Raw genomic sequence first — 20,820 nt, 5'->3', positions numbered from 1 at the left:
CCGGGTGCCGGGCACAGTGCTACGCTCCTTGCCTGGGCATCTCTCTGCATCTCCCCTTGCCAGCCTTAAGAAGTAAAGAGAATTATCCCATTTTGCAGAGGTGGAAACTGAAGCTCAGAACAGTGATGTGACTTACTCAGGGTTGCAAGGCTGGCTTGTGATAGAGTCAGAAGCTGTCCCCAGGTCTGTCTGATTCCCAAGCCCAAGGTCATAATCTCTCAGCACTAGTGGTCCTGACAATTCTCCTACAAGCAAGGAGACCAACTTCTCCAATACAACATTTCAGAACACCTTCTCTGCTGTTCTCATCTTGGCATCGCCATTGTCCTGAGAAGTAAGCGCCATGAGCCCGTTTTTCAGATGAGATGACTGAGGCCCAGAGAGGAGTAGGGACTTGCCCTTTGTGTCCATGGCAGAATGAGGGCTAGCCCGGGGTCTTCTGCTTCAAGGTGCGAGTTGCTTTCTTTTCTTCCTTCTCCAGCCTGTGGTTTCCCCATTGCTGACTGCACCACCAGCCCAACCCAGGGGGTCCTGGCCCCTCTGCTCAACATGCCTCTGGCCCTGGAGAGGGCACTGCAAAGACAGCCATGGGCTGTCAGAGCACCTCACAAGCATCCTGTGTCACATCAGTCTCAGCCCTCCTCCCTCTCAGCAGTTTCAGCTGTTCTTGGATGCAGGATTGCTCCAGGGTTAAGAAAATGGTAATTCCCCTCACCTACCACCAAGGACATGGATAAAGTTCCAGAGGGTGACTGCAGGCTGTCAGATGAAAGATGGTCAGAGAAAAGACACTGGTATGGTAGAAAGGTCACAGGACTGTGCTTTAGGAGACAGGGGTCCTGGTCTTGAGTTGCCTGTTAATTGGCTCTGTGGCCTTCGCCTGGGCCTTTCTCTTCCCTGGGCCTTGATTTATCCATCTGTGTAACAAAAGGGTTTCAATTCCATATCCTTAAGTCCCCACCCTCTGATGTTCTGCCATGGGAAACCTGCTTTGGAACTCCAGTTCAGCAATGGTATGGCCAGACCCACTGATTGATTTTGTTGCTTTTTCATTCATCTTATTCATTCATTCACTATTTTTCCACCAAGAACATTATTGAATTCCCACTGTGTGCAATGCATTAGTGGAATGTAATAGTAGACTAACTGCTGTAACAAACCAAATTTCAGTGGCTTAACACAGTGGTATTTTATTTGTGATTCATATCGGGTCCACTGGGGACCATAGGAGGACTTGGCTCCACACAGTCATTCAAGTACCCAGGTTTCTTTCATCCTTTCATCTTATGATTCACCCTCTGCTAAGTCCTCAGAGCCCTCCCCACCCTGGTGATGAACGGGGAGAGAGGGTGTGCAGGCAGCATGGCAGGTTTCTAGGGGCCAAGCAGGAAGGTCATATTCCCCTGGCCAGGATATAGTCACATGGCCCTGCCAAACTGCAAGTACTGACTGAGTAGCCAGGAGGGAAAGGAAATGGAGTGTGGGGAGCACACGGCCGTCTGCCTGGGTCTGGGGAGCACACACACAGCACAGAGCAAGGACCATGTACAAGACAGAAGCTTCAGACCCCAATGTGAACTCGGGTGAAGGAGTCTGGGACAAACACAAGAATGTGAGGTCCCAGGTGGACGCGGAATTGGCAAGCCCGACATTGCATCCCACAGGAATCCCTGTCGTCAACCCAGGATCTGCTGCCTGAGGAAGCATTTCCCTAGTCTCATCACCTTCCCTGCCCAGCACTTCAGAGGCATGAGGACTGACTGGCCAAGTCCTGCCCTTCTCTGGCCTCATTGTCACCTATCCATAAAATGGGAAGAAAAATGACCAACATTAGCTTTGCAGGGAATTGGAGGAGCATCAGGTGTCTACGAAGGGTTGTAGAACAGCCTTCCCAAGCCTTATTAATAGTATAAGCGTATCATTATCAATAATGAAGCACAAATTAATAATAAATAAACAAATGAATGATAAATAATACATACATCATGAATAATACATTAACCCTACAAGTTTTTGCACATCTATTGCCTCTGACAGAGGGGAATTTGATTAGTTTGCTGGAGATTAGAAAGGGGGAATATTTCAAAAGAGCCCAGGAGGCGGGGCAGGGGATGGATGCCAGAAAGCTCCTTGCAAAGGCTGCAAATCATTTGAAGTCCCTGGTGGCCCAGAGTTGAGCTGACCTGTTAGGGGAGGTGAGAACCAGGAATCTTGAGTGGGATGCTCCCCCTCTGATGTTCTTTCATGGCCCGAATTTAGGATGGGAAATCCCTAGCTCAATAAGGCAAAAAGTATCCAGCTGCAACAAAATTGGAGTCCATGGTCCAGGCTAGGCCAGTTGAATATACCTATTGTGTTAGTCCGCTTTCACACCGCTCTAAAGAACTACATGAAACTGGGTAATTTATAAAGAAAAGGGACTTAATTGACTCACAGTTCTGCATGGTTAAGGAGGTCCTGGGAAATTTATAGTCATAGAGGAAGGTGAAGGGGAAATAAGGTATGTCTTACATGGAGGCAAGAGAGAGAGAAAGTGAGGGAGAAAGTATCACACTTTTTTTTTTTTTTTGAGACGGAGTCTCACTGTCAGCAGGCAGGCCAGGCTGGAGTGCAGTGGCGTGATCTTGGCTCACTGCAACCTCTGCCCCCCGGGTTCAAGCAATTCTCCTGCCTCAGCCTCCCAAGTAGCTGGGACTACAGGCACCCGCCACCACTCCAAGCTAATTTTTGTATTTTTAGTAGAAATGGGGTTTCACCATGTTGGCCAGGATGGTCTCGATCTCTTGACCTCATGATCCGCCCACCTCAGCCTCCCAAAGTGCTAAGATTACAGGCGTGAGCCACTGCGCCCAGCCAATACCACACTTTTAAACCATCAGATCTCGTGAGAACTCACTCACTTACAAGAACAGCATGGGAGAAATCTGCCCCCATGATCCAAACACCTCCCACCAGATCCCTCCCCTGACATGTGGGGATTACAATTCAGGATGAGATTTGGGTGGGGACACAAAGCCAAACCATATTACGTGTAGAACTTCATAGTTCATTCATGGATTCATGGATTCATGGATTCATGGATTCATTCCTGGATTCATTCATTCATTCATTCAATGTGTCTTCAATGCCAGTAGTGTGGCCAGTGGCATGCAACGCACTAAGAATGTAGTAATAGAGACATGCATTTGGCCCGTCAGAGGCTCCCAGTCTACTGTGGGAAACAGACTGGCAAAAAGAAGTATCCTCATGCAATGAGTTAGGGCTATGGTAGATGTTGTGAGAGGGCCACCTAACCCAGATTTGAGAATGCTGGGCATGGGATAGGTGAAACTGGAGTGTACATCAGGAGTGGTCTTTGGGGTAAATGACATCTAAGCTAAGACCTGCAGGACATAGCGAAGTGATGGGGGCAAAGTGACGGTCTTCCAGGCTGAAGGAATGGCAGGTACAAAGACCCAGTGGCCCAATGCAGCCTGACATACTTGGGAGCTCTAAGTAACTCAGGATGGCTGTGCCTCAGGGTGCAAAAGATAGAAGGGCAAGAGATGAGCAGAGAAGGAGGAAGGCTCATGAGTGGTCTTGTGTAGGGGTCAGGAGTTTGGACTTCATCTCAAAGGCAACAGGGAGACAAAGAAGAATTTAGATGTAGACCAGGACATAAGCACCCTGGGCTACAGCATAATCCACATTGTTCCAGGGCTCCATAGCTCACAAAGCCCCAGAAGGTACAGTGTTCGTGTCTTGGTTCATTCATTATTTCATTTGTGCAGCACACTCACTGAGCACTCATCATGTGCCAAGCATTATATGGAGGTGCATACCACGTCCCTGGGCTTAAGGAGCACTAGTCTGATGTCTGAGACAGACACACGAAGAACCACATGTTATATTACGATAGAATGTGTTTGGGCTGTGACTGAGATGTTTACAAAGGTCTATGAGCTTAGGAGAAGGTGTATCAGACTCATATCAATCAAGGAGGGGGTGACTGTCACATTGAACCTGGAAGGATACAAATTTCCCTACGTGAACTCAGAGGAGAAGGGCGTTCCGGGAAGAGGAAATAGCACAGAAAAAAAGAATTGGAGGGGTTTGGAAGGGCTGGGGGGAGGGGGGCGTGCTGCAAGGTGGGCAAAGGCACAATGTGAGACTGATTGAGTTGGAGGGGCCGAGAGAGGCAAGCTCATAAGGGACTCAGTTGGCCATGACAGAGTCTGAACTTTATCCTGAATTGGAAGGCAATGGGGCAGGGAAATTGAATGGCATTAACCAGACAGGTGGTATAATCATATTTGCATTTTAGAAATATCATTGAGACTTTAAGTGGCTGGTACCTTAGAGGGACAAGTTTGGGGGCTAGAGATCAGTGACCTGGCTATTGCAGAGTTCCACCGGGAGATGTGGAGGGTCAAACTGAGGCCGGATTCGTGCAGAATAGAGTGGAAAAGACAGTTGTGAGAGTTATTGGAGAAGCAGAATTGATCCGTCTTAGAGACTGATGACCTGTTAGCTTTCCCCCTCTTTATGGAGTGGCTTTCTTTTCTTAAGAGGCACTGCCCACCCCCAGCCCCACCTCTCACCCTTGTTTCTGCCAACAAGGAGGTAGATGGTTGGGAGTGCCCATTCGTCCAGCATAGAAGGGTGTGTATTTCACAGAACTCTCTGTACCTGCCTAGAAGATATGGTTGCAGTAATTGGTTTGTTGTAATAATATTTATTACAATGGTAATTACGCAGCACTGGAACCCAGTGAGGATGTCCTTAGTGCCAAGACAGGGTATTTGTCTTCATAAGATAGGAGTGACCTCTTTTCTTCATGAGTGGTAGTGCATGGAGCTCCTATTATCACATGGAGATAAATTTGAGACCCACAGCAAGAGGAGAGTGGTGCGAGGAATTTATGTGGCCCTGACCATCATGGTCCATCCCAGCAAGACCTAAAATCCAGCTGGGGGAGCTGCTGCCAACCACCTGACCACCCATCTGCCCCAGATCGAGTCGTGGTGTGGTCCACAATGGTTCTCTTACGAGATAAGGGTCCTTGAATTCTTGTCACCACTGCTGCGCTTCCAGATCAGATGCAGAGTGGGCTGAGAACCTGTCCCTGCTCTCAGGAGCTCCTAGTCCAGTGGCAGACACACCCGCTGCCCCCTGAGAAAAGGATGGATGACCCATGTTGCTTTTCAGTCTTCACTAGTTACTTGCTATCAATAAGCAATGTTTTGGGTGACACACGGCAGACACTTCTGGGCCAAAAAACTGTTCCAGAGGTGGGTTCAGAGGACTGTGTGTCAGAGATGTGGTGGAACAAATTGGCCAGCCCAGCCACAAGTCTCTTAGAGTTCCAGAAATGTTCTCAGTCAAACACATCTTCCTGGCCCTCCTAGCAGCCTTTGCTGGCTTTGAACTTGAAAATAGCCTCAACCATCAGTCTTCCTGCTGCCCCCTTGTGGATGCATTGTGTCCTGTTACTATAGCAGGGTACTTGACCCTGCTACACCCCAGCAAGATCTCTTGTGTATTTCCTAGCCTCTAGTCCCACTACCCACTACCCACTCCTGTTTTCAGCTTCTTCATTTAGAAGCAAGGGGGAGTGGGTTGCCATGAGATGGTGGGAAAAGTACTGGACTCAGAGTCAAAGGGCCTGCCTGCCAAGTCTGGTTCTCTGTGATGGTGAGGAAGTCACTCTGCATCTCTGAGCCTCTGTCTCCTCACCTGTAGAATGGGTACACTATCCTACAGGGCTGCAATGGTAATCAATGAGATGGTAATTATAGAAATCCTTTGAAAACTGCCAAGCACTGGTCACATGCTCATTTTTTTCATTCCTTCAACAATTATTTATTGGGCTCCTACTAAGTACCAGGCACTGTTCTAGATTCTAGGGATATAGTAGTATTAGTCCATTCTTGCATTGCTGTAAATAACTACCTGAGACTGGGTAATTTATAAGGAAAAGAGGTTTAATTGACTCAAAGTTCTGCAGGCTGTACAGGAAGCATGGCTGGGGAGGCCTTGGGAAGCTTACAATCATAGCAGAAGGTGAAGGGGAAGCAGGCACATCTTACGTGGCTGGAGCAGGAGAAAGAGGGGGAGCTGCTACACACATTTAAACAACCAGATCTCTTGAGAACTCACTCATTATCAAGAAAGCAGTAAGGGAAAAGTCTGCCTCCATTGTCCAGTCACCTCCCACCAGGCCCCTCTTTCAACATTGGGTATTACGATTCGACATGACATTTGGTTGGGGGCCACAGAGCCAAATCATATCAAAGTGGTAATTAAACAACATGAAATCAAGGACTTCCAGCTCTGGTGAGATGAAGTAAAGACAAGCTTCACTTCATCTTTCACTAATTCAAATATAAAACCTAGGTAGAATATATGGGCATCTATTTGAAAAATCTGAAAAATAAATACTAGCAGATGGATTGGGGAAAAACACCAGAATCAAAATGTCACATAAAGAATGAAGATAAATAAAACCTACAGTCTTACTAGGTAATACTAAAGTGTGCAAAATACAAATGAAAATCCCTTGATACACACACACAGACAAAACACCCATGAAAATCTCAACTCACATGGGGAAAGACAATAAGTAGACTACAATGATGAGATGGCACAGATGGTTGAATTATCTGACAGAGATTTTGAGGCAGCTATTAGGAAAATACTTGAACAAGTTATCAAAAACAGTCTTGAAACAAATAATAAAATAGAAAGCCTCAGCAAAGACATAGAAGATATAAAGAAGAGCCAACTGAAAAACTAGAGCTGAAAAATGCAATAACCAAAATAAAAAACTCACTGACTAGACTCAGTAGCAGAATAGAGATGACAGAGGAAAAAATCAGTGAACTTGAAAGTAGATTAATAGAAATTATCCACTCTGAATAACAGAGAAAAAATTATTGAAACTCGCACACACAGTCTCATGAGGTGTATAGTCTAGTTGGAGGTCAGAGATGTCAGCAGACAATAAACAAGTAAGTATATGTAGGCAGTGAAAAACGTCTAAGAAGGAGTAAAGCAGGGTAATAAGTCAGAGAGTGACAGGGATGCTATTTACATGGGATAGTTGCAAGAGTCTTCTCCAAAGAGGTTTTGACATTTGAGCAGAGAAAGATTGAGGAGTTGAGTCATGTGGGTATCTAGGGAAAGATTGTTCTGGAAGGTGCGAGCAGCAAGTGCAAAGACCCTGAGGTGAGGATATTCTTAGGAAGCTCAGGGGCCAGCAGCGTTCATTATGAGTAGAGAGACTGAATGAGTTCAGAGTGAGGGAAGCTGAAATCAGAGAGGTGGGGAGGACACAGGGCCAGGTGAAGGCAGAATAGGTGGGTCAGTGAGGAGATGGAGCAGTAGGTGAGGCAACAAATGATGGTGGCCAGGTGCAAGGAGGTAGCAGCGGAGGGGTGAGCTAGTTGGAGTCTGCATATATTTTACCGAGCTTACAGGACTTGCTGGCTGCTTTGATGTGAGCATGAGAAAAAGAGGTTCCAAGAAGTAGACTGGTGTGCTCTGCACTCCCTGATTGGGAAATAGGGGAAAACATCACATCAGTGTAGGGCCTGTTTCCTTGAGGTGCCTGGAGACAACCAAGAGGTACATCAGACAGTGATGGACTGCCTTATAGCAGGGTTCCCTACCCAGGACTTGGGCATGGGCATGGAGGATGTTTGCATTTCTATGTGTGAAGTTTCCTGGCTAATCTGAGTCCATGCATCTGGGTTTGTGAGATAGCATGAAGAACCACACCCTCATCTGCTGCAAGCTCCTTTGTTAGCTCCCTTGGTGGTAATGAAATGGGAGAAGCCAGGAAGATAGGACACCAGCTCAGCTCACTGTTACCAGGAGAAGCAGAATGTTGTTCAGGATGCTGCAGCAGCTCCTCTTGCAGCCCTGAGTCTGCTGGTTCTGACACTCACCCGCTGAGGTGGGCACCAAGTTTCTTGCTCGAGAGCCTTGTTATTATGGCGGTTCAGTTAAGTGCCACTACCTGTGGATTTGTCTGCTGTACAATCTCTCCTCTACCACAGTGCTGTCTGCTGACTCATGGTTAATGTCTCATATCCTACTATCCTGAGTGAGAGAACATGAAGGGGTGGCCACTCACCACCCAGTGCTGATTTCCTCTGTTGGATGCAGTTCTGATGCTTGGCTTCACGGGAGGCCATTGGATACGCCAAGCTGGCAGCAACACCAATCCAAGCAGATGTGGTCAGAGAGGCAGGTTCAGAACACACCTGAGGTCAGGGGAATCTTCGGCCCAGGCTGCTTAGGAAAAAGCCCATTAGAAAGAGATGCTTCTGTGAGGGCCCTCCTGAGAATTATAAAACTGTCAAGGGAATGAGTAGAATCCATTTGTTTCTTTCTTCACACCATCTTTGATCCAGGCACTGTTCTAGACACCTGGGGACCATAGCAAAGAGAAACAGTTCATAACCTGTGTTGAGGTGAGCATACCCTGAATATGTCATTACAAGTAATTTTCAGTGTCCCAAGCAGGAGGAGTGGGAGCAGCAGGAGTGCTTTGAGGACTATGGAAGTTTGAGGAGTTGTTTTCTTGAGGAGGTAACATTTTTTGTGAATCCTTGAAGGATGACCAGGAGATATCCAAGTTATCCAAGTGAGGGAGAGGGCTTAGGGCAGAGGGACAGCTGGTGTTCAGGCCCAGAGGTTAGAGGAGGCTGTGTGTGCAGGAGAGCAGAGGCAGCAGAGCCAGGATGACGAGCGAGAGGGGCCGGAGGAACCTGAGAGCTAGGCATGGCCAGATCTCCCTGCTGGGGAGATGTGCAACTTTTCCTATGGAGTAATGGGAAGCTCCTGGAGACCCTAAAGAAGGCCAGGGGTGTGCATTTTAGAGAAATGATCAGGGAGCATGAATGGGTGCAGGAAGCCCATGTGGCATACTTTGTCACCACCACCATCTTCTGAGAACCCAAGAGCAGCCATGCTCTGAGGAGGAGGTTACTATTCACTCTCACTCAGCCTTACACCAAGTCAAGGGAGGCACAGTTACTCCTATTATCCAAATAGGCACAGAGATTTAAGTGAATCAGCCAGGGCCATCCATGGGCCATGGTTAAGTTATAACAAGGGTGAAAATTCATCTCAATTTGCCAGAAACATTGTCAGTTTTAGGTGCTGAAAGTCTCTCGTCCCAGGAGACCCCCTCGGTCCTGGGCAGATCGGGACATGTGGTGACTCTAATATAATTTACGTCTCTTTTCAGAGACAGACCCATATCCCTTTCATGGAAGCCCCTACTGACCCCGTCCACCCCTGGGGCCAGACCTGAGCCATCCCTCTGGACACAACCCCTTGGAGCTGGGAAAGGGCGGGGAGCAATGCTGGGATGTTGCCAGGCGAGTTCCCGGGTGGAGGAGCTATTTGTCATCACCTCGTTAGCAGGGTGCCAGGTTCCTAAATATTGTCTGTGATTTTGCTAAACGTATCTTAACAGGAGTGGTGTAAACACTGTCAGAGATAGAGGGGAGAGTGATGGCGCCATCCAGGATAATGAACTGCTTAGTTAAGATGGATCTGTCTCCACTCCTGATCTGCTTCTCGATACCGCGCTTAGGGGGGCTCACGCATCGAGGCTGATTAGTGGCAAATTTAATGCCCTGAAAGACAGAGCTCCATCTGCAGCTGGTGGCTGAGTAATTGATGGGTTTGCTTCTCCAAGGAATGGTGTTGAGTGGTACCCAAAAGGAAGGTGGCAGGGTGGCCTCTGCTTCTGGCCTCCCAGGTTCAGGCTCAGTTAGCATCTGACATGGGGTTAGTTGGAGCAGGAAGGCCCCCAAAATCAAGCTCCCTTCTCATTTTACAGATGAGGAAACTGACGCCCAGAAAGATGGAAAACTTGCCTGAGGTCCCAGTGCTGGGTGGCAGTGTAGCTGAGACCAGAACTCACCACTCCTCTGCTCTTCACTGCTGTGCTCCTAGCTTCCCCCACCCAGGCCTGCTCAGCTGTGTCTCCTCGTTCCCAGGGGCTCCATAGAAGGGATGAACCCCGAAGTGCTTCCATTCAGAAGCCCCTCCTGGAGAGTCCCCAGCAGATTCCTTCTTGAGTCTGCTCTCTAGTTTTATGTCCTCTGCTTTGGGGGAAGATCTCACTTTGTCGGTCTCCTGACTTTGACCCCTGGATGAAATGCCTGGCTGAGCAGGTCATCTCTGAATCTTCTCTTCTCTCCAGTCAGCTTCCAGATGCCAGTCTCTGCTCTTGCAACCTCTACCTTGGAGCTGTCTTTCCTAGACTGGACAGTGGAATGCTGGAGTGAGGCAGGCCAGGGAAGGGGGTTGGCGGGAAGAGTGATGCCACTTCAATCTGATCCAGGGTGTCCTGTTTGTGCAGAGCTTGTGTCGAATGAAGTCCTCGACCATGCTTTACCACTTTGGACCCTGTGATTATTCCTGCAACCACATTACATGTGGGGAAACTGAGTCCCATGGCGGTCCCATAACTTGCCCAGGTCGCTACTGAATGCTAGAGTGAGAAACTTGAACGTTATCAACTGACTTCAAATTCTGGGGAGGTATGTGGGTGGGGAAGAGCAAGGAAGGATGGGGAGGAGATTTTCAGGAAAAGAATCAGTGCAGGGTATTTGGAAGATGATGGAATTTTGTGAAATCGGGGCTGGGGGACTATTCATTGGACCTAGAGGAGAACTTTGCCTGTGTTTTTCTCTTGGAAACAGCTCCCTTGCTTTATGAACCCTTGCCATCTCCTCTCCTGTGTGTGTCTGTGTCTCAGAGGTGTTTTCTCACCTGTGATCCAGGTGTTGATTAGTGCTGTCATAGCCTTGCCTGGCACATCTGTTGGAAAATCACCTTGCTTTCCACCTTCTCCCTCCTCACCCCAGCCAGAGAGCCTACCTCCAGACTTGAGACTTAGACTCCACGCATTGCCTGATGTTTGTCGTGGCCTTGGATAATGAGCAGGCCACAGCTCATTGTCAGGTTGTGACCTCAAGCCCTGAGGCAGTAAGGTCTCCCCTCTGCCCACCATCTCTCATGTGAGCCTGGCCCCAACCCCAGATCTCTCTGTTTATGGTTCCTATCATTCAGTGTGTAATTCTGGGTTAGTCCTTTCCCCACTCACCTGGCCCAGCTCCTGCACTGACTTCCCTGCCCTGAGAGCCAGGCAGCTGGTGAAGACTCAGTGGCAACCGATGGAGCTGCAAATTGGGGGATACCCCCCAGAATTCCCAAGAGACCCAATCAGGTAATATGATTCTGCTCCAGGCAGTAGCAAGAAGTGGTAGAAAGAAACTGGCTTTGGAGCCAGAGAGCTCTGGGTTCAGATCCCAGCTTGGCTGCTCTGTCCATGTGGCATGGGACGAGGTGCTCCACAGCTCTGAACAGTAGCTCATTCCTATCTGTGACAGAGGCATATTTACAGGAGGGTATGAGGATCCAAACTGCCTGCGCCCATGAACGCTCAAAATGCATCACTTACTGTATTCATATTTTAATACTCTACTGATATTAATGGAATTCACATTCCAAAAGGAGAAGCAGATGTGCAAACAGACAATTGCACTCCAGTGTGACATACTCATGGTCACAGCATCGTACAAGGCACTGGCTGCTGCCTGAGCTGCTGAAAAAATGGGACTGAAAGTGCTGGGAAAACTAGAAGTGACACGTTTTTAATCCTTAGAGCTAAACCTGTCTCTGCAGCCTGGAAACCCCACTCCCTCAGCTTCCTGAGGGTCTGAGAAGAGGAGTGCCCAGCTACGAGCATTTCTTCCCACCAGCTGCTACCATGACTCCAAGTAGGGGCATCGCTGGAATGGAAGGCACAGTCACTCCTGCCTCGGTTTACAGCGGTGTTTCCTGATGTTTGTTTTCATGGACTCCAGCAGGGCTGAGACTAGGGTGAGGCTAGCCAGGTGCACAGGGGGTAACATTCAAAGAGCCACCCACTCAGTCTCAGGATGGTGCAATGAGAGTGTGTCCTTTAATTTTGCCTGCAGGCCCCTTGCTTGCCTCACTCTCTTCCCTCCCATTCCTGGCTCAGGTTCTACAAGATGCTCTGGAAAAGATGGGCTCCAGTGTGTAAAATATTAAGAAAAATTTCCCACTCTGGCCCAAACTTGGAGAGTTACAAGGCACTGTGAGCACACAATCCAGCTTCAGGGCCTTTGTGCTTGACCATATCTTCTGTCTGGAATGCTCTCTCCTCAATACCCCCATGGCTCACACCTTCCTTTATTCCAGGCTTCTCAGAAGGGCCTCCCAGGGCCCCTCTGGCTAAAGAAGCCCCTCCCCCGTTACCATCCATCACTTCGGTCTGCTTTGTTTTTCCTCATTATGTTTATCACCACTGGACATTTTTTCCATCATTTATTTGATTACAGGCTCTTCTGCTAAACTGGCAGCTCCATGAGGGAAGGGACGTGTCTATTGTTACTGATATGTCCCCTGCCTACAACAGTGCCTGGTATGGAACAGATTCTCAATTAATATATTTTTCATGCATAAAGGAAAGACAGGAAGAAGGAAGGAGAGAAAATTCAGAGAAGTCCTGAAGGGAAGAAGGGGTTTAATTATAGTTAACCCAATACCTCTCAAAATTCGTGGGTGATGGAAATCATGTTTTCCTGCCAGACATGGTGGCTCATGCCTGTAATTCTAACACATTGGGAGGCCGACACGGGTGGATCACTTGATGTCAGGAGTTTGAGATCACCCTGGCCAACATGGTGAAACCCCATCTCTACTAAAAATACAAAAATTAGCTGGGTATGGTGGCAAGCACCTGTAATCCCAGCTACTCAGGAGTCTGAGGCAGGAGAATTGCCTAAACCCAGTAGGTGGAGGCTGCAGTGAGCCAAGATCACACCACTTAACTCCAGTCTGCATGACAGAGTGAGACTCTGTATTACACACACACACACACACACACACACACACACACAGAAATCATGTTTCTTGAAACACTGGTGAAAAACTCCCTATTCTCTGCACATTCTGGGAAAAGCTGTCTTGTCTTAACCTGTCAGAGCCACCCCACTCCTGCACATACCTGATTCACCTCTAGGACTGAGTGCCTGTGCAGTGGGCTCTCTGATCTCACCCTGGCATGCCCCTGTGAATCCTACTGCCCCAGACATCTGCTGCACCTGCCAGTGCTTCTAACATTACCACCCAATCACCAGAGCTGCAACCGCTCCCCTACTTGCCCTCCCCACCACTGCCACACTTACACTTGTAATTCCCTCATGGCTTGCCAACAAATGGTGACCCTTCATCTCACCCTGCCTGCCTCACAGGCACACACCATCTGCACCCACCTCAGGCTGCTCAAAGATTTATGCATCTGAGAATATGTCCTTCCCTCCTCTTTCCAGTGGGAGGAGGACCTTCTTGAGCCTTGATCTCATCAGCCATCTGGACTGATGATGCTCAACTCATAACTATATCTGCAAAGGTGAGAGAGAGCCCAGGGGAGGGAGGTCTCACTGGAAGATTGAGCCACGTGGCTCAGAATTGTGGCCATGGGGTCAGGTCCTCAACTCCTATCACAATTCCTGCCACAATGCCCATCCTCCATCTTTAGGGCTGGAAGAAAAAAGTATGCAGGCTGCAGATGTACAGTGTTTGCCACTTTCTCTCACCTCTTCTGAGAGGCTGTAATAGCGTGGTGGTTGTCATGGAGCCTGAAGGTTTGGGTTTGAATTCCAGCTCTGTAACTTGCAGCTGTGTGATCTGGCAGGGGACTTCACCTCTTGGTTTGCTCGCAGAAAGTGGGAATCATACTAGTTCCTCTCTCCTAGGAGTGTCGTGATTAAGAGAGTAGATGTATATCATATCAAGTGGTTAGCCCAGTGCCTGGAACGCAGCAGGTGTGGACATCTGAGCCACTGCCACAATGTTACACTTGGGCTTGGCTTGCCCTGGGGTCTCCCTTTCTGTGGGGAAAGTTGTCCTCCTGAAGGTGGCATCCTTGTTTGTCATGCCCCATGGCTGGGATCGTCCGGGCTGGATCAGGTTCCCTCTGTGCCCACCCACAGTCCCCCGTCTGCCTACCTAGAGGCTGACTGGTCACCTGAGTGGTGACTGTGTTGGGTATCTCTGTCTCACCCTTACTGCTTGTTCCTGGAGGGCCAGGCAATGCCTGGGTCTCTGCTTCCTGGATCCTGGCCCCGGGCCTGCACAGGGTAGGTGGGAATGAACTGGGGTTGAATAAAAGAGGAAAGAAGGATCCCAGTTGGTCCTTCTGATCTTGGAAGTTGGACCGGTTGGCTCTGGTCGTGACTTTCTCCGACCAAGTGGGCTCCAGGGCTATCTAGGAGCTTGACCTCTGCCTAAGTTAGAGGCCACCCTGGAGTGAGCCCTGTCCCTTGCCTCTCACCCTGGAGGCTGGGTCCTGAAGCCTCAGACCATGCAGATCCGCTCTGACTCCAACTTCCAAATTGATCCTCTCCAGGTCGATTCTTGTTTTGTTTTGTTTTGTCTTTTCCTGGAGTGTTGTAACCATTGAGTTCTAGGCAGGGGTCAGGCCTGCGGGCTCCATCTGCTCAGCTTGCCTGCACAATTGAAATCTTCAAACCCATCCTGGCTAGTTTTCTCATTAAGACTATTGGACTGGATTGATCCATTAGATCGATGACTGGACATCAGCCGGCAGGAAGCCGATCAGATGAGCCTGGATGATCAGCCCAGGAATGAGATTCCCCTTGGAGCAGCAGTGAGGGTCCAGGCCTCTGGGATGGGGCTGGTGGAGGCAGAGGAGCAGGTTAGAGGCCTCACCAGACTGGACTTTGGTGTGGAGAGAGCAGTGTCCCCAAGGTGTGGCTACCAAGGCAAGTGTCCCAGCATCTGCTACGGGCATTCCCTGGTGGTAGTTGGGGAAACATCACCTGGTGTCTGCAGGGAGTTGAGACTCTTCCCCAGATGGTGGGCCTATAATGGACTTCTCCAACATACCACCACTGCCATGGCCAAGGCTTAGACCCTCCCCTTTGTTTGGGTGGCAAAGCATGTGTGATGGGAAAGCCAATGGTGGGTGTTAAGGAAGCCAGTGGTTGTTTCCCAGGGCTCTCTTTTTACCAGGAGTCATTTGTGTATGAGGTTGGAAATGGAGGAGTATGGGCACTTAGAACACCATGTCCCAGTGTGTATTTCCCAGTCCTGGCTGCGTAGGATGGTGATGGGGCTTAAAGGGTGGCTGAGCGAACCATATTCAAATAGGTTTGGAAATGCCAAGTAAATACATTTCAGCATTCATTTCCTGCAGGACCGAAGAGATGAATCATGAATGCCACAACTCTAAAAAGGGGCGGAGGGGTGATGTTGGAGCACAGAAGCCTTCTCTGGGGGTATCTTATAGAAATACATTGAGCCTTTTCTTGGAGGTACCAGCAGGTCCTACCTTCAGGGGAAAATGTGTCCCATGCAGAAGTGTTTTTGGTTTGGAGGGATCCACTGGAGCCAGGGAGGCAACCGAACGGGAGATGTTAAAGAGAGGGAAGAAGACGGTGATTGGCTCCATTCAGGCCTGCAGTCACCATTCACAGAGACCACAGTGTGAACAGCATCCCTCAACTACAGACCCCAAGCCTCCCTCTTCTATCTGCTCTCTCCCTGGCCCTGCCCTCATCAGCCCAGCCCCCCTGATCAGCTCGTGCCCTTACCATCCCTTTCTCCTCTCTTCTGTAGGCTACCTGACAGTCAACATTGAGCCTCTCCCCCCTGTGGTGGCTGGAGATGCCGTGACCTTGAAGTGTAACTTCAAGACAGATGGGCGCATGCGGGAGATCGTGTGGTACCGGGTAAGTCACCACCACTGCCCCCTCCATGCCCATAGCCAGGACTGATGGGAGGGTCCTCAGAGTCCTCTGGATACTCTCATTGGTGTGGCTATGTCCTCAGCCCTGACCCAGTCCTGAGCTGTCCTGGGCCTCTGCTGGGTCCCTGTCCTCCACTGACACCCTCCACGGGGACTAGCCCTCCCTTCTACGCTCAGGATTGATCTGGTTTCCACCTCCTTTGTGCGCCTATTATGCCCTTACTCTTGGGAAACTCCATTAGGCAAAGTAGAAGTTACTGAGAACACCCTGGGCCCTGGGTGCAGTGTAATCACGAAGTGATGTCTGATGGTGGAATTTTGAGCATGAGGCTTTGGATAATGTTTTTGGCAAGGGAGAGAGAAAAACAGGAAGGCTTCCTGCCTTTTGCAAAATCAAATCACAGAGATAGTCTGCCACCTAATCTGACTACATATAGGACTAATCCTGGTGTCTGGCACCATCTGAGAAGGGAATTGATTACAGATGAGCAGGTACCCACCTGCCCAGGGTCCAGGTGTTGGCACCAGGAAGAATAGCTTGGAGTCTTGAGCACAGGTGACCTTTTCAACCACTGAGTGAACTCTTCTTGTGTCTGGATGAGGCATCACAGTCTTCTATCCCTTTGCCACAAAGGAATTGGGGCTGGGCTGAGAAGGTCCAGTGGGCACTGATGCTTTTCTTGCAATGCCATGCTCGAGTGTGCACAGATAGAAGCACCACCATCCCGGGGAAGAACTCCTCTTCCATCATCTAAACAGGGTTGGCAACATATTTTGGTGAAGACTGAGATTGTAAATATTCTCCTGTCTGCCAGACATTCAGTCTTGGTCACAGTTACTCAACTCTGTTGGTTTGGCACCAAGCAGCCACAGACAGTGTGTAAATGAAAGGGCACGGCTGTGTGTCAATGAAACGTTACTCATGGGCACCAAAGTCTGAATTTTGTATAAGGTTCATGTGTCATAATTTCTTCTTCTTTTTATTTTGTTTTCACTGATTAAAAAAGGTAAAAATGATTCTTAGCTCGCCGGCTGTACAAAACAGGCTAAATATAGGGTGACTTGGTTCATGGGCTACAGTTTGCAAACCCCTGATCAGAAGCCATGCTTTCCTAATCTTTGTTGTCCTTTCTTCAAATGAAACTGATAGGTAGCACAGTCAGGTGGAGTTGTTCTAGAGGGAGTGATGGAACGTGGAAGAGAGGGCAAGGAAGATAGGGGGTGGGCACCAAACTGTGATTCGAGATCTAGAGCTGGCTCCTCTGCTCCTTGGAGCTGTCACCACATCTGCACACAGAGCATGGAAACTCAGTGTTAGAGGAATCCCTGGGGCATGCATGCTGTTCATGGTCTTGACTCAGAACAGCTCTCTTCAGTCTCCTTCTTGCTCTTGGTCCAGGCGAGCTTTGAACCAGCCTGTCTTGGCTGCTCTGCTTTGCATTTTTGGTCTCTGATTCATGGTTTGCTTGTTGTTGCTATTTTGTTGGCTGTGATCTGCACTCCTTCTAATAAAAAATCATGGTTCTCTATTTCAGCATTGCAGTCTCCCCTGCTTAGAGTTAATTCTAGTGCCCTCCACCCAAGCTCTCCAGGTAGCCTGGGCCTCACAGGTGTGAACCTGACATCCAGCACCCTAAAGGGTCCCAGCCTTAGGAAGGGGCACCATCCTAGATAGATCAGTGGGCCTAGAGAAAGTCAAGGCATATGTTAAACAGTGCCATGAACTGAATCACTAAGAGGCGTATTTACAGGATATGGGAACTGCTTGGCTGACACAGGCTGCGAGCATCTCATTAGCACCTGGCAGAAGGACAGGGATAAATTAACTCCAGCTCACTGCTGACGATGGGACCACATCTCTCCCTCAGCCATCCAATAGATGGGATCAGAGGGAGGGGTGGTGAAAGACAGATAGAAATATGGAGACCCAGTGGGAACAGTTAATGGAGCGAAATGGAAGGAAGCTTGGAAATGAGAAAATAGCAGTGGGCACCTCATTGCTTTCCAAGCTCTTGAAGCAACTGCCCTCCCTCCGGTTTGAAATCGAATGTTACCATAGTCACAGTGGCGAAAATCTCCCTGAAGAGACTCCTGCTGGAGTTATGGGCAATGCTAGTGCCAGGCTGGGCCCAGGTGTAGAAGCCAGGAGCAGGTTTCCCCCTGGCTTGACTTGATGGTCTTGAAGATGGTGAGCAAGACTGGGGCAGGAGAATCCATGTCCTGGGCTGGACAGACTCTCCATTTTCTTCTCCATCCCCCAGTAGGGAGACTCTCCTCTCTCCCCAACTCTTACTGCCTAACCTTGATGCCACTGATTGTTTTAAGAATCAGTGGCATCTCTTACCAGTGTCAGGCCCTGCATATTGGGCCATGGTAGGCTGCACTAATTAATTTATTTTATTTCATTTCACATCCTTTGACTGAGGGCCTCTGGAGCATGGGTATGCAGATGTATGCAAATCACATGCAAATCACCCACTAGAGCCAAATGCCTGGGCCCTTGTAATTCTGTAGCTGGACGGAGGTGGTGGCTCAGCTGACTGGTTACTGTCCTCAGGTCCCGGGGAGCCCACGTGCCCTGCCTGTGATGGGAAGGATGGGGGCAGAGGACGGAAGGAAATTCCAGGGAAGGACTCTGTGTGGCCAGTTTTTGCCTGCTGCCACTCTAGCTTTCCCTAGTGATTGTCTCTCTTCCCAAAGAGGCAGCTGAAGGGAGACACATAAGAGCCTACCAAGATGGGGGCTCCAGGAGTCAAGGTCAGGGCAGGGCTTCCAGAGGGAATGGAAGGAGGAGCAACAGGAGCTTCAGTCTCCTTCTCCAGCCAGACCCTCCTCTGACCCCTTCCTCGCCTGCCAGATAAATCCCCCACTGCGGCTTCCTTCCCCATCTCCCTCTCCCCACAGTCTGCTCCCCTCCTCCAAGCAGGGAGCTGCCCAGTGCTGTTTGTTTTCTGTACGTGTGTTTGCTTCCCGTCCCAGCTTCCTTTCTCCATCCTCCGTGAATGAGCTTACAGAGCCCGGCTTGGAAGGAAATGAATAGATTACACAGGCCCAGTCAGGACTGTGTCTCCTACCCCGTTAGAAGGAAGAAGCAGGGCATTGTGATGAGGCCGCCACTGCCTGCTCAGCACAGTAGGCACAAAATGGCCCAAAACAAGTGTCAAGCCCAGCAGCCTCCCCTCTGGTCCTAAATACATTATCTTAGCAAAGGGATCATCCTGAGCTGTTAGAAAACATCACGAATGCATTGGATTCTTTGGGTAAATCAGGGCAGCTGATGAAATTGTCTGAAGCCATAGGGATCACCTAACCTTGGAGCTAACAAGACCTCTGACTGGGTATTTGAGATGGTCTTGCTTGTGGACCCCTCAAGGGAGGGGAAGGAAATTGGGAGGAAGTGGCAAGAGCCTGACCCTTGGGCACTTTACCCCCATGATCTGGCCAAGTGGGGAGGAGCTCAGTCCATTTGTAGAACAAGATGCCAAAACTATGAGAATAAACTCAAGAAAGTATGTGTAATCATAGCCCCTGGGTCTGGATTGTCCAATATGGTAGCCAGCAGTCACATGTGGATGTTAACATTTAAATTAAATCAAATTAATTTTAAAATTCATTTCCTCAGTCAGACTAGCCACATTTCAAGTGCTCACTAGCCACCCATAACTGCTGGTCTCCATATTGGACAGATGAAGTATAGCACATTTCCATCACTGCAGGAAGTTCCACTGAACAGCCTACTCTAGAGCTCTGAGATTTTCTTCTGCAGCCTCTGGAATACACTGTGCTCACCTGACAAGAGAATAGCAGTGAATGCTCATTGAGTCAGTTTTGCAGACAAATTTGCCCTGAAATGAATTTTAGTAAGATGAGTCTCATTTGGTAACCTGACATCATTAGATTGTATGTGTGTGTGTGTGTGTGTGTGTGTATGTGTGTGTGTGTGGTGAGGGAGGGTGAAAAGAGGGAAATGGTCATCATGCTCAAATCACTTCTTTGAAAACATACAGATGTCAAGAGCGTCATCAGTCCTCTGAGGTGCTGGATATCGTAGTTGTCTATTAAAGCCCTGTTCAACTTGAGGATGCTTTTCTCCATCCCCCTCTGCTTTCTACACTGTTACATGGGTTCATCTCCCAGATTATCGTGTCCAGGCTTCATCTTCACAGCTCATGTAGATAAGCTCCAGAGAGCTTTTTTTTTTATATATTGAGAGTAGGGATGCAATTCCATACTTCACCAGTAGGAGGCTGTCACCTAATAACTAATCTACCCTAGCACTTAAGTCAGCTCTTGGTTCGAGAAAATGAATGATAAATAATGTTCTTTACTTAATCATTCCTATTTACATCTCTAACTGGGGACTCATTTATTAATGCTACTTACACTAATTTGAGTGGCGGACATTGAGTCTTCACAATGTGTGAGCACTAGATCAAGTGCTTTATAATCATGATGACATTTCATTTTCATGTTTTCACTGCGAGGTAGGTACTGTGATTAATTCTATTTTCCAGATGAAGAAACTGAGGCCATTCGAAGAGACTGTGTCTCAGGTCATGTTGCCTTCCCTGACCTCTCCAGAAAGCTGTAGGCACACCCTCCTCCATGAATCCTCTTTGTGGATCTGTAGTGCTTACCTCATCATGTCAAAATACCTGCCCCTGGACCGTGATCATCTGAAGAGCAAAGACTGTGTCTTTTTTCCTGCTGTATTCTTGACACCTAGAGTAGAGTCACCTCAGTGAACATTTGCTAAATTAACAAATCATAGAGCTATAATGTGCACCTGTTGACAGACCATGCTATGTAACCCACTTCTGTCTCAAGTGGGCAATGTTGATAGTATCTCTTGGTCAGGTGGTGGGGAGTGTGGGTCTTTGGATACTCAGGGGGCTTTGTTAAGTATGAAGGAAAGAGGAACATTTCTTATTAGGAAACACTGTCTAAACTCATTTAGTTGGAGGCCACCTGCCCAGCAGGCAAAGCCAAAGGTCTGTTTATATCATGGAACTCCATTA

General features: G+C 48.7%; 1 protein-coding gene across 1 annotated transcript in view; it reads left to right on the top strand.

The window, feature by feature from the left end:
• The window catches only part of IGSF21 (immunoglobin superfamily member 21), a 269,631-nt gene that overhangs the window by 100,566 nt on the left and 148,245 nt on the right, over positions 1-20,820 (top strand). Inside the window, exon 2 of the mRNA XM_033228095.1 lies at positions 15,673-15,785. Coding sequence (XP_033083986.1) covers positions 15,673-15,785 — 113 coding nt within the window. The remainder of the gene's footprint in view (positions 1-15,672; positions 15,786-20,820) is intronic.

The sequence above is a fragment of the Trachypithecus francoisi genome, unplaced genomic scaffold, assembly GCF_009764315.1.
Source record: "Trachypithecus francoisi isolate TF-2019V2 unplaced genomic scaffold, Tfra_2.0 Lachesis_group12, whole genome shotgun sequence".
Classification (NCBI taxonomy): domain Eukaryota; kingdom Metazoa; phylum Chordata; class Mammalia; order Primates; family Cercopithecidae; genus Trachypithecus; species Trachypithecus francoisi.
Note: the sequence above shows the minus strand (reverse complement) of the source record. Positions and strands in the feature narration are given on the sequence as shown.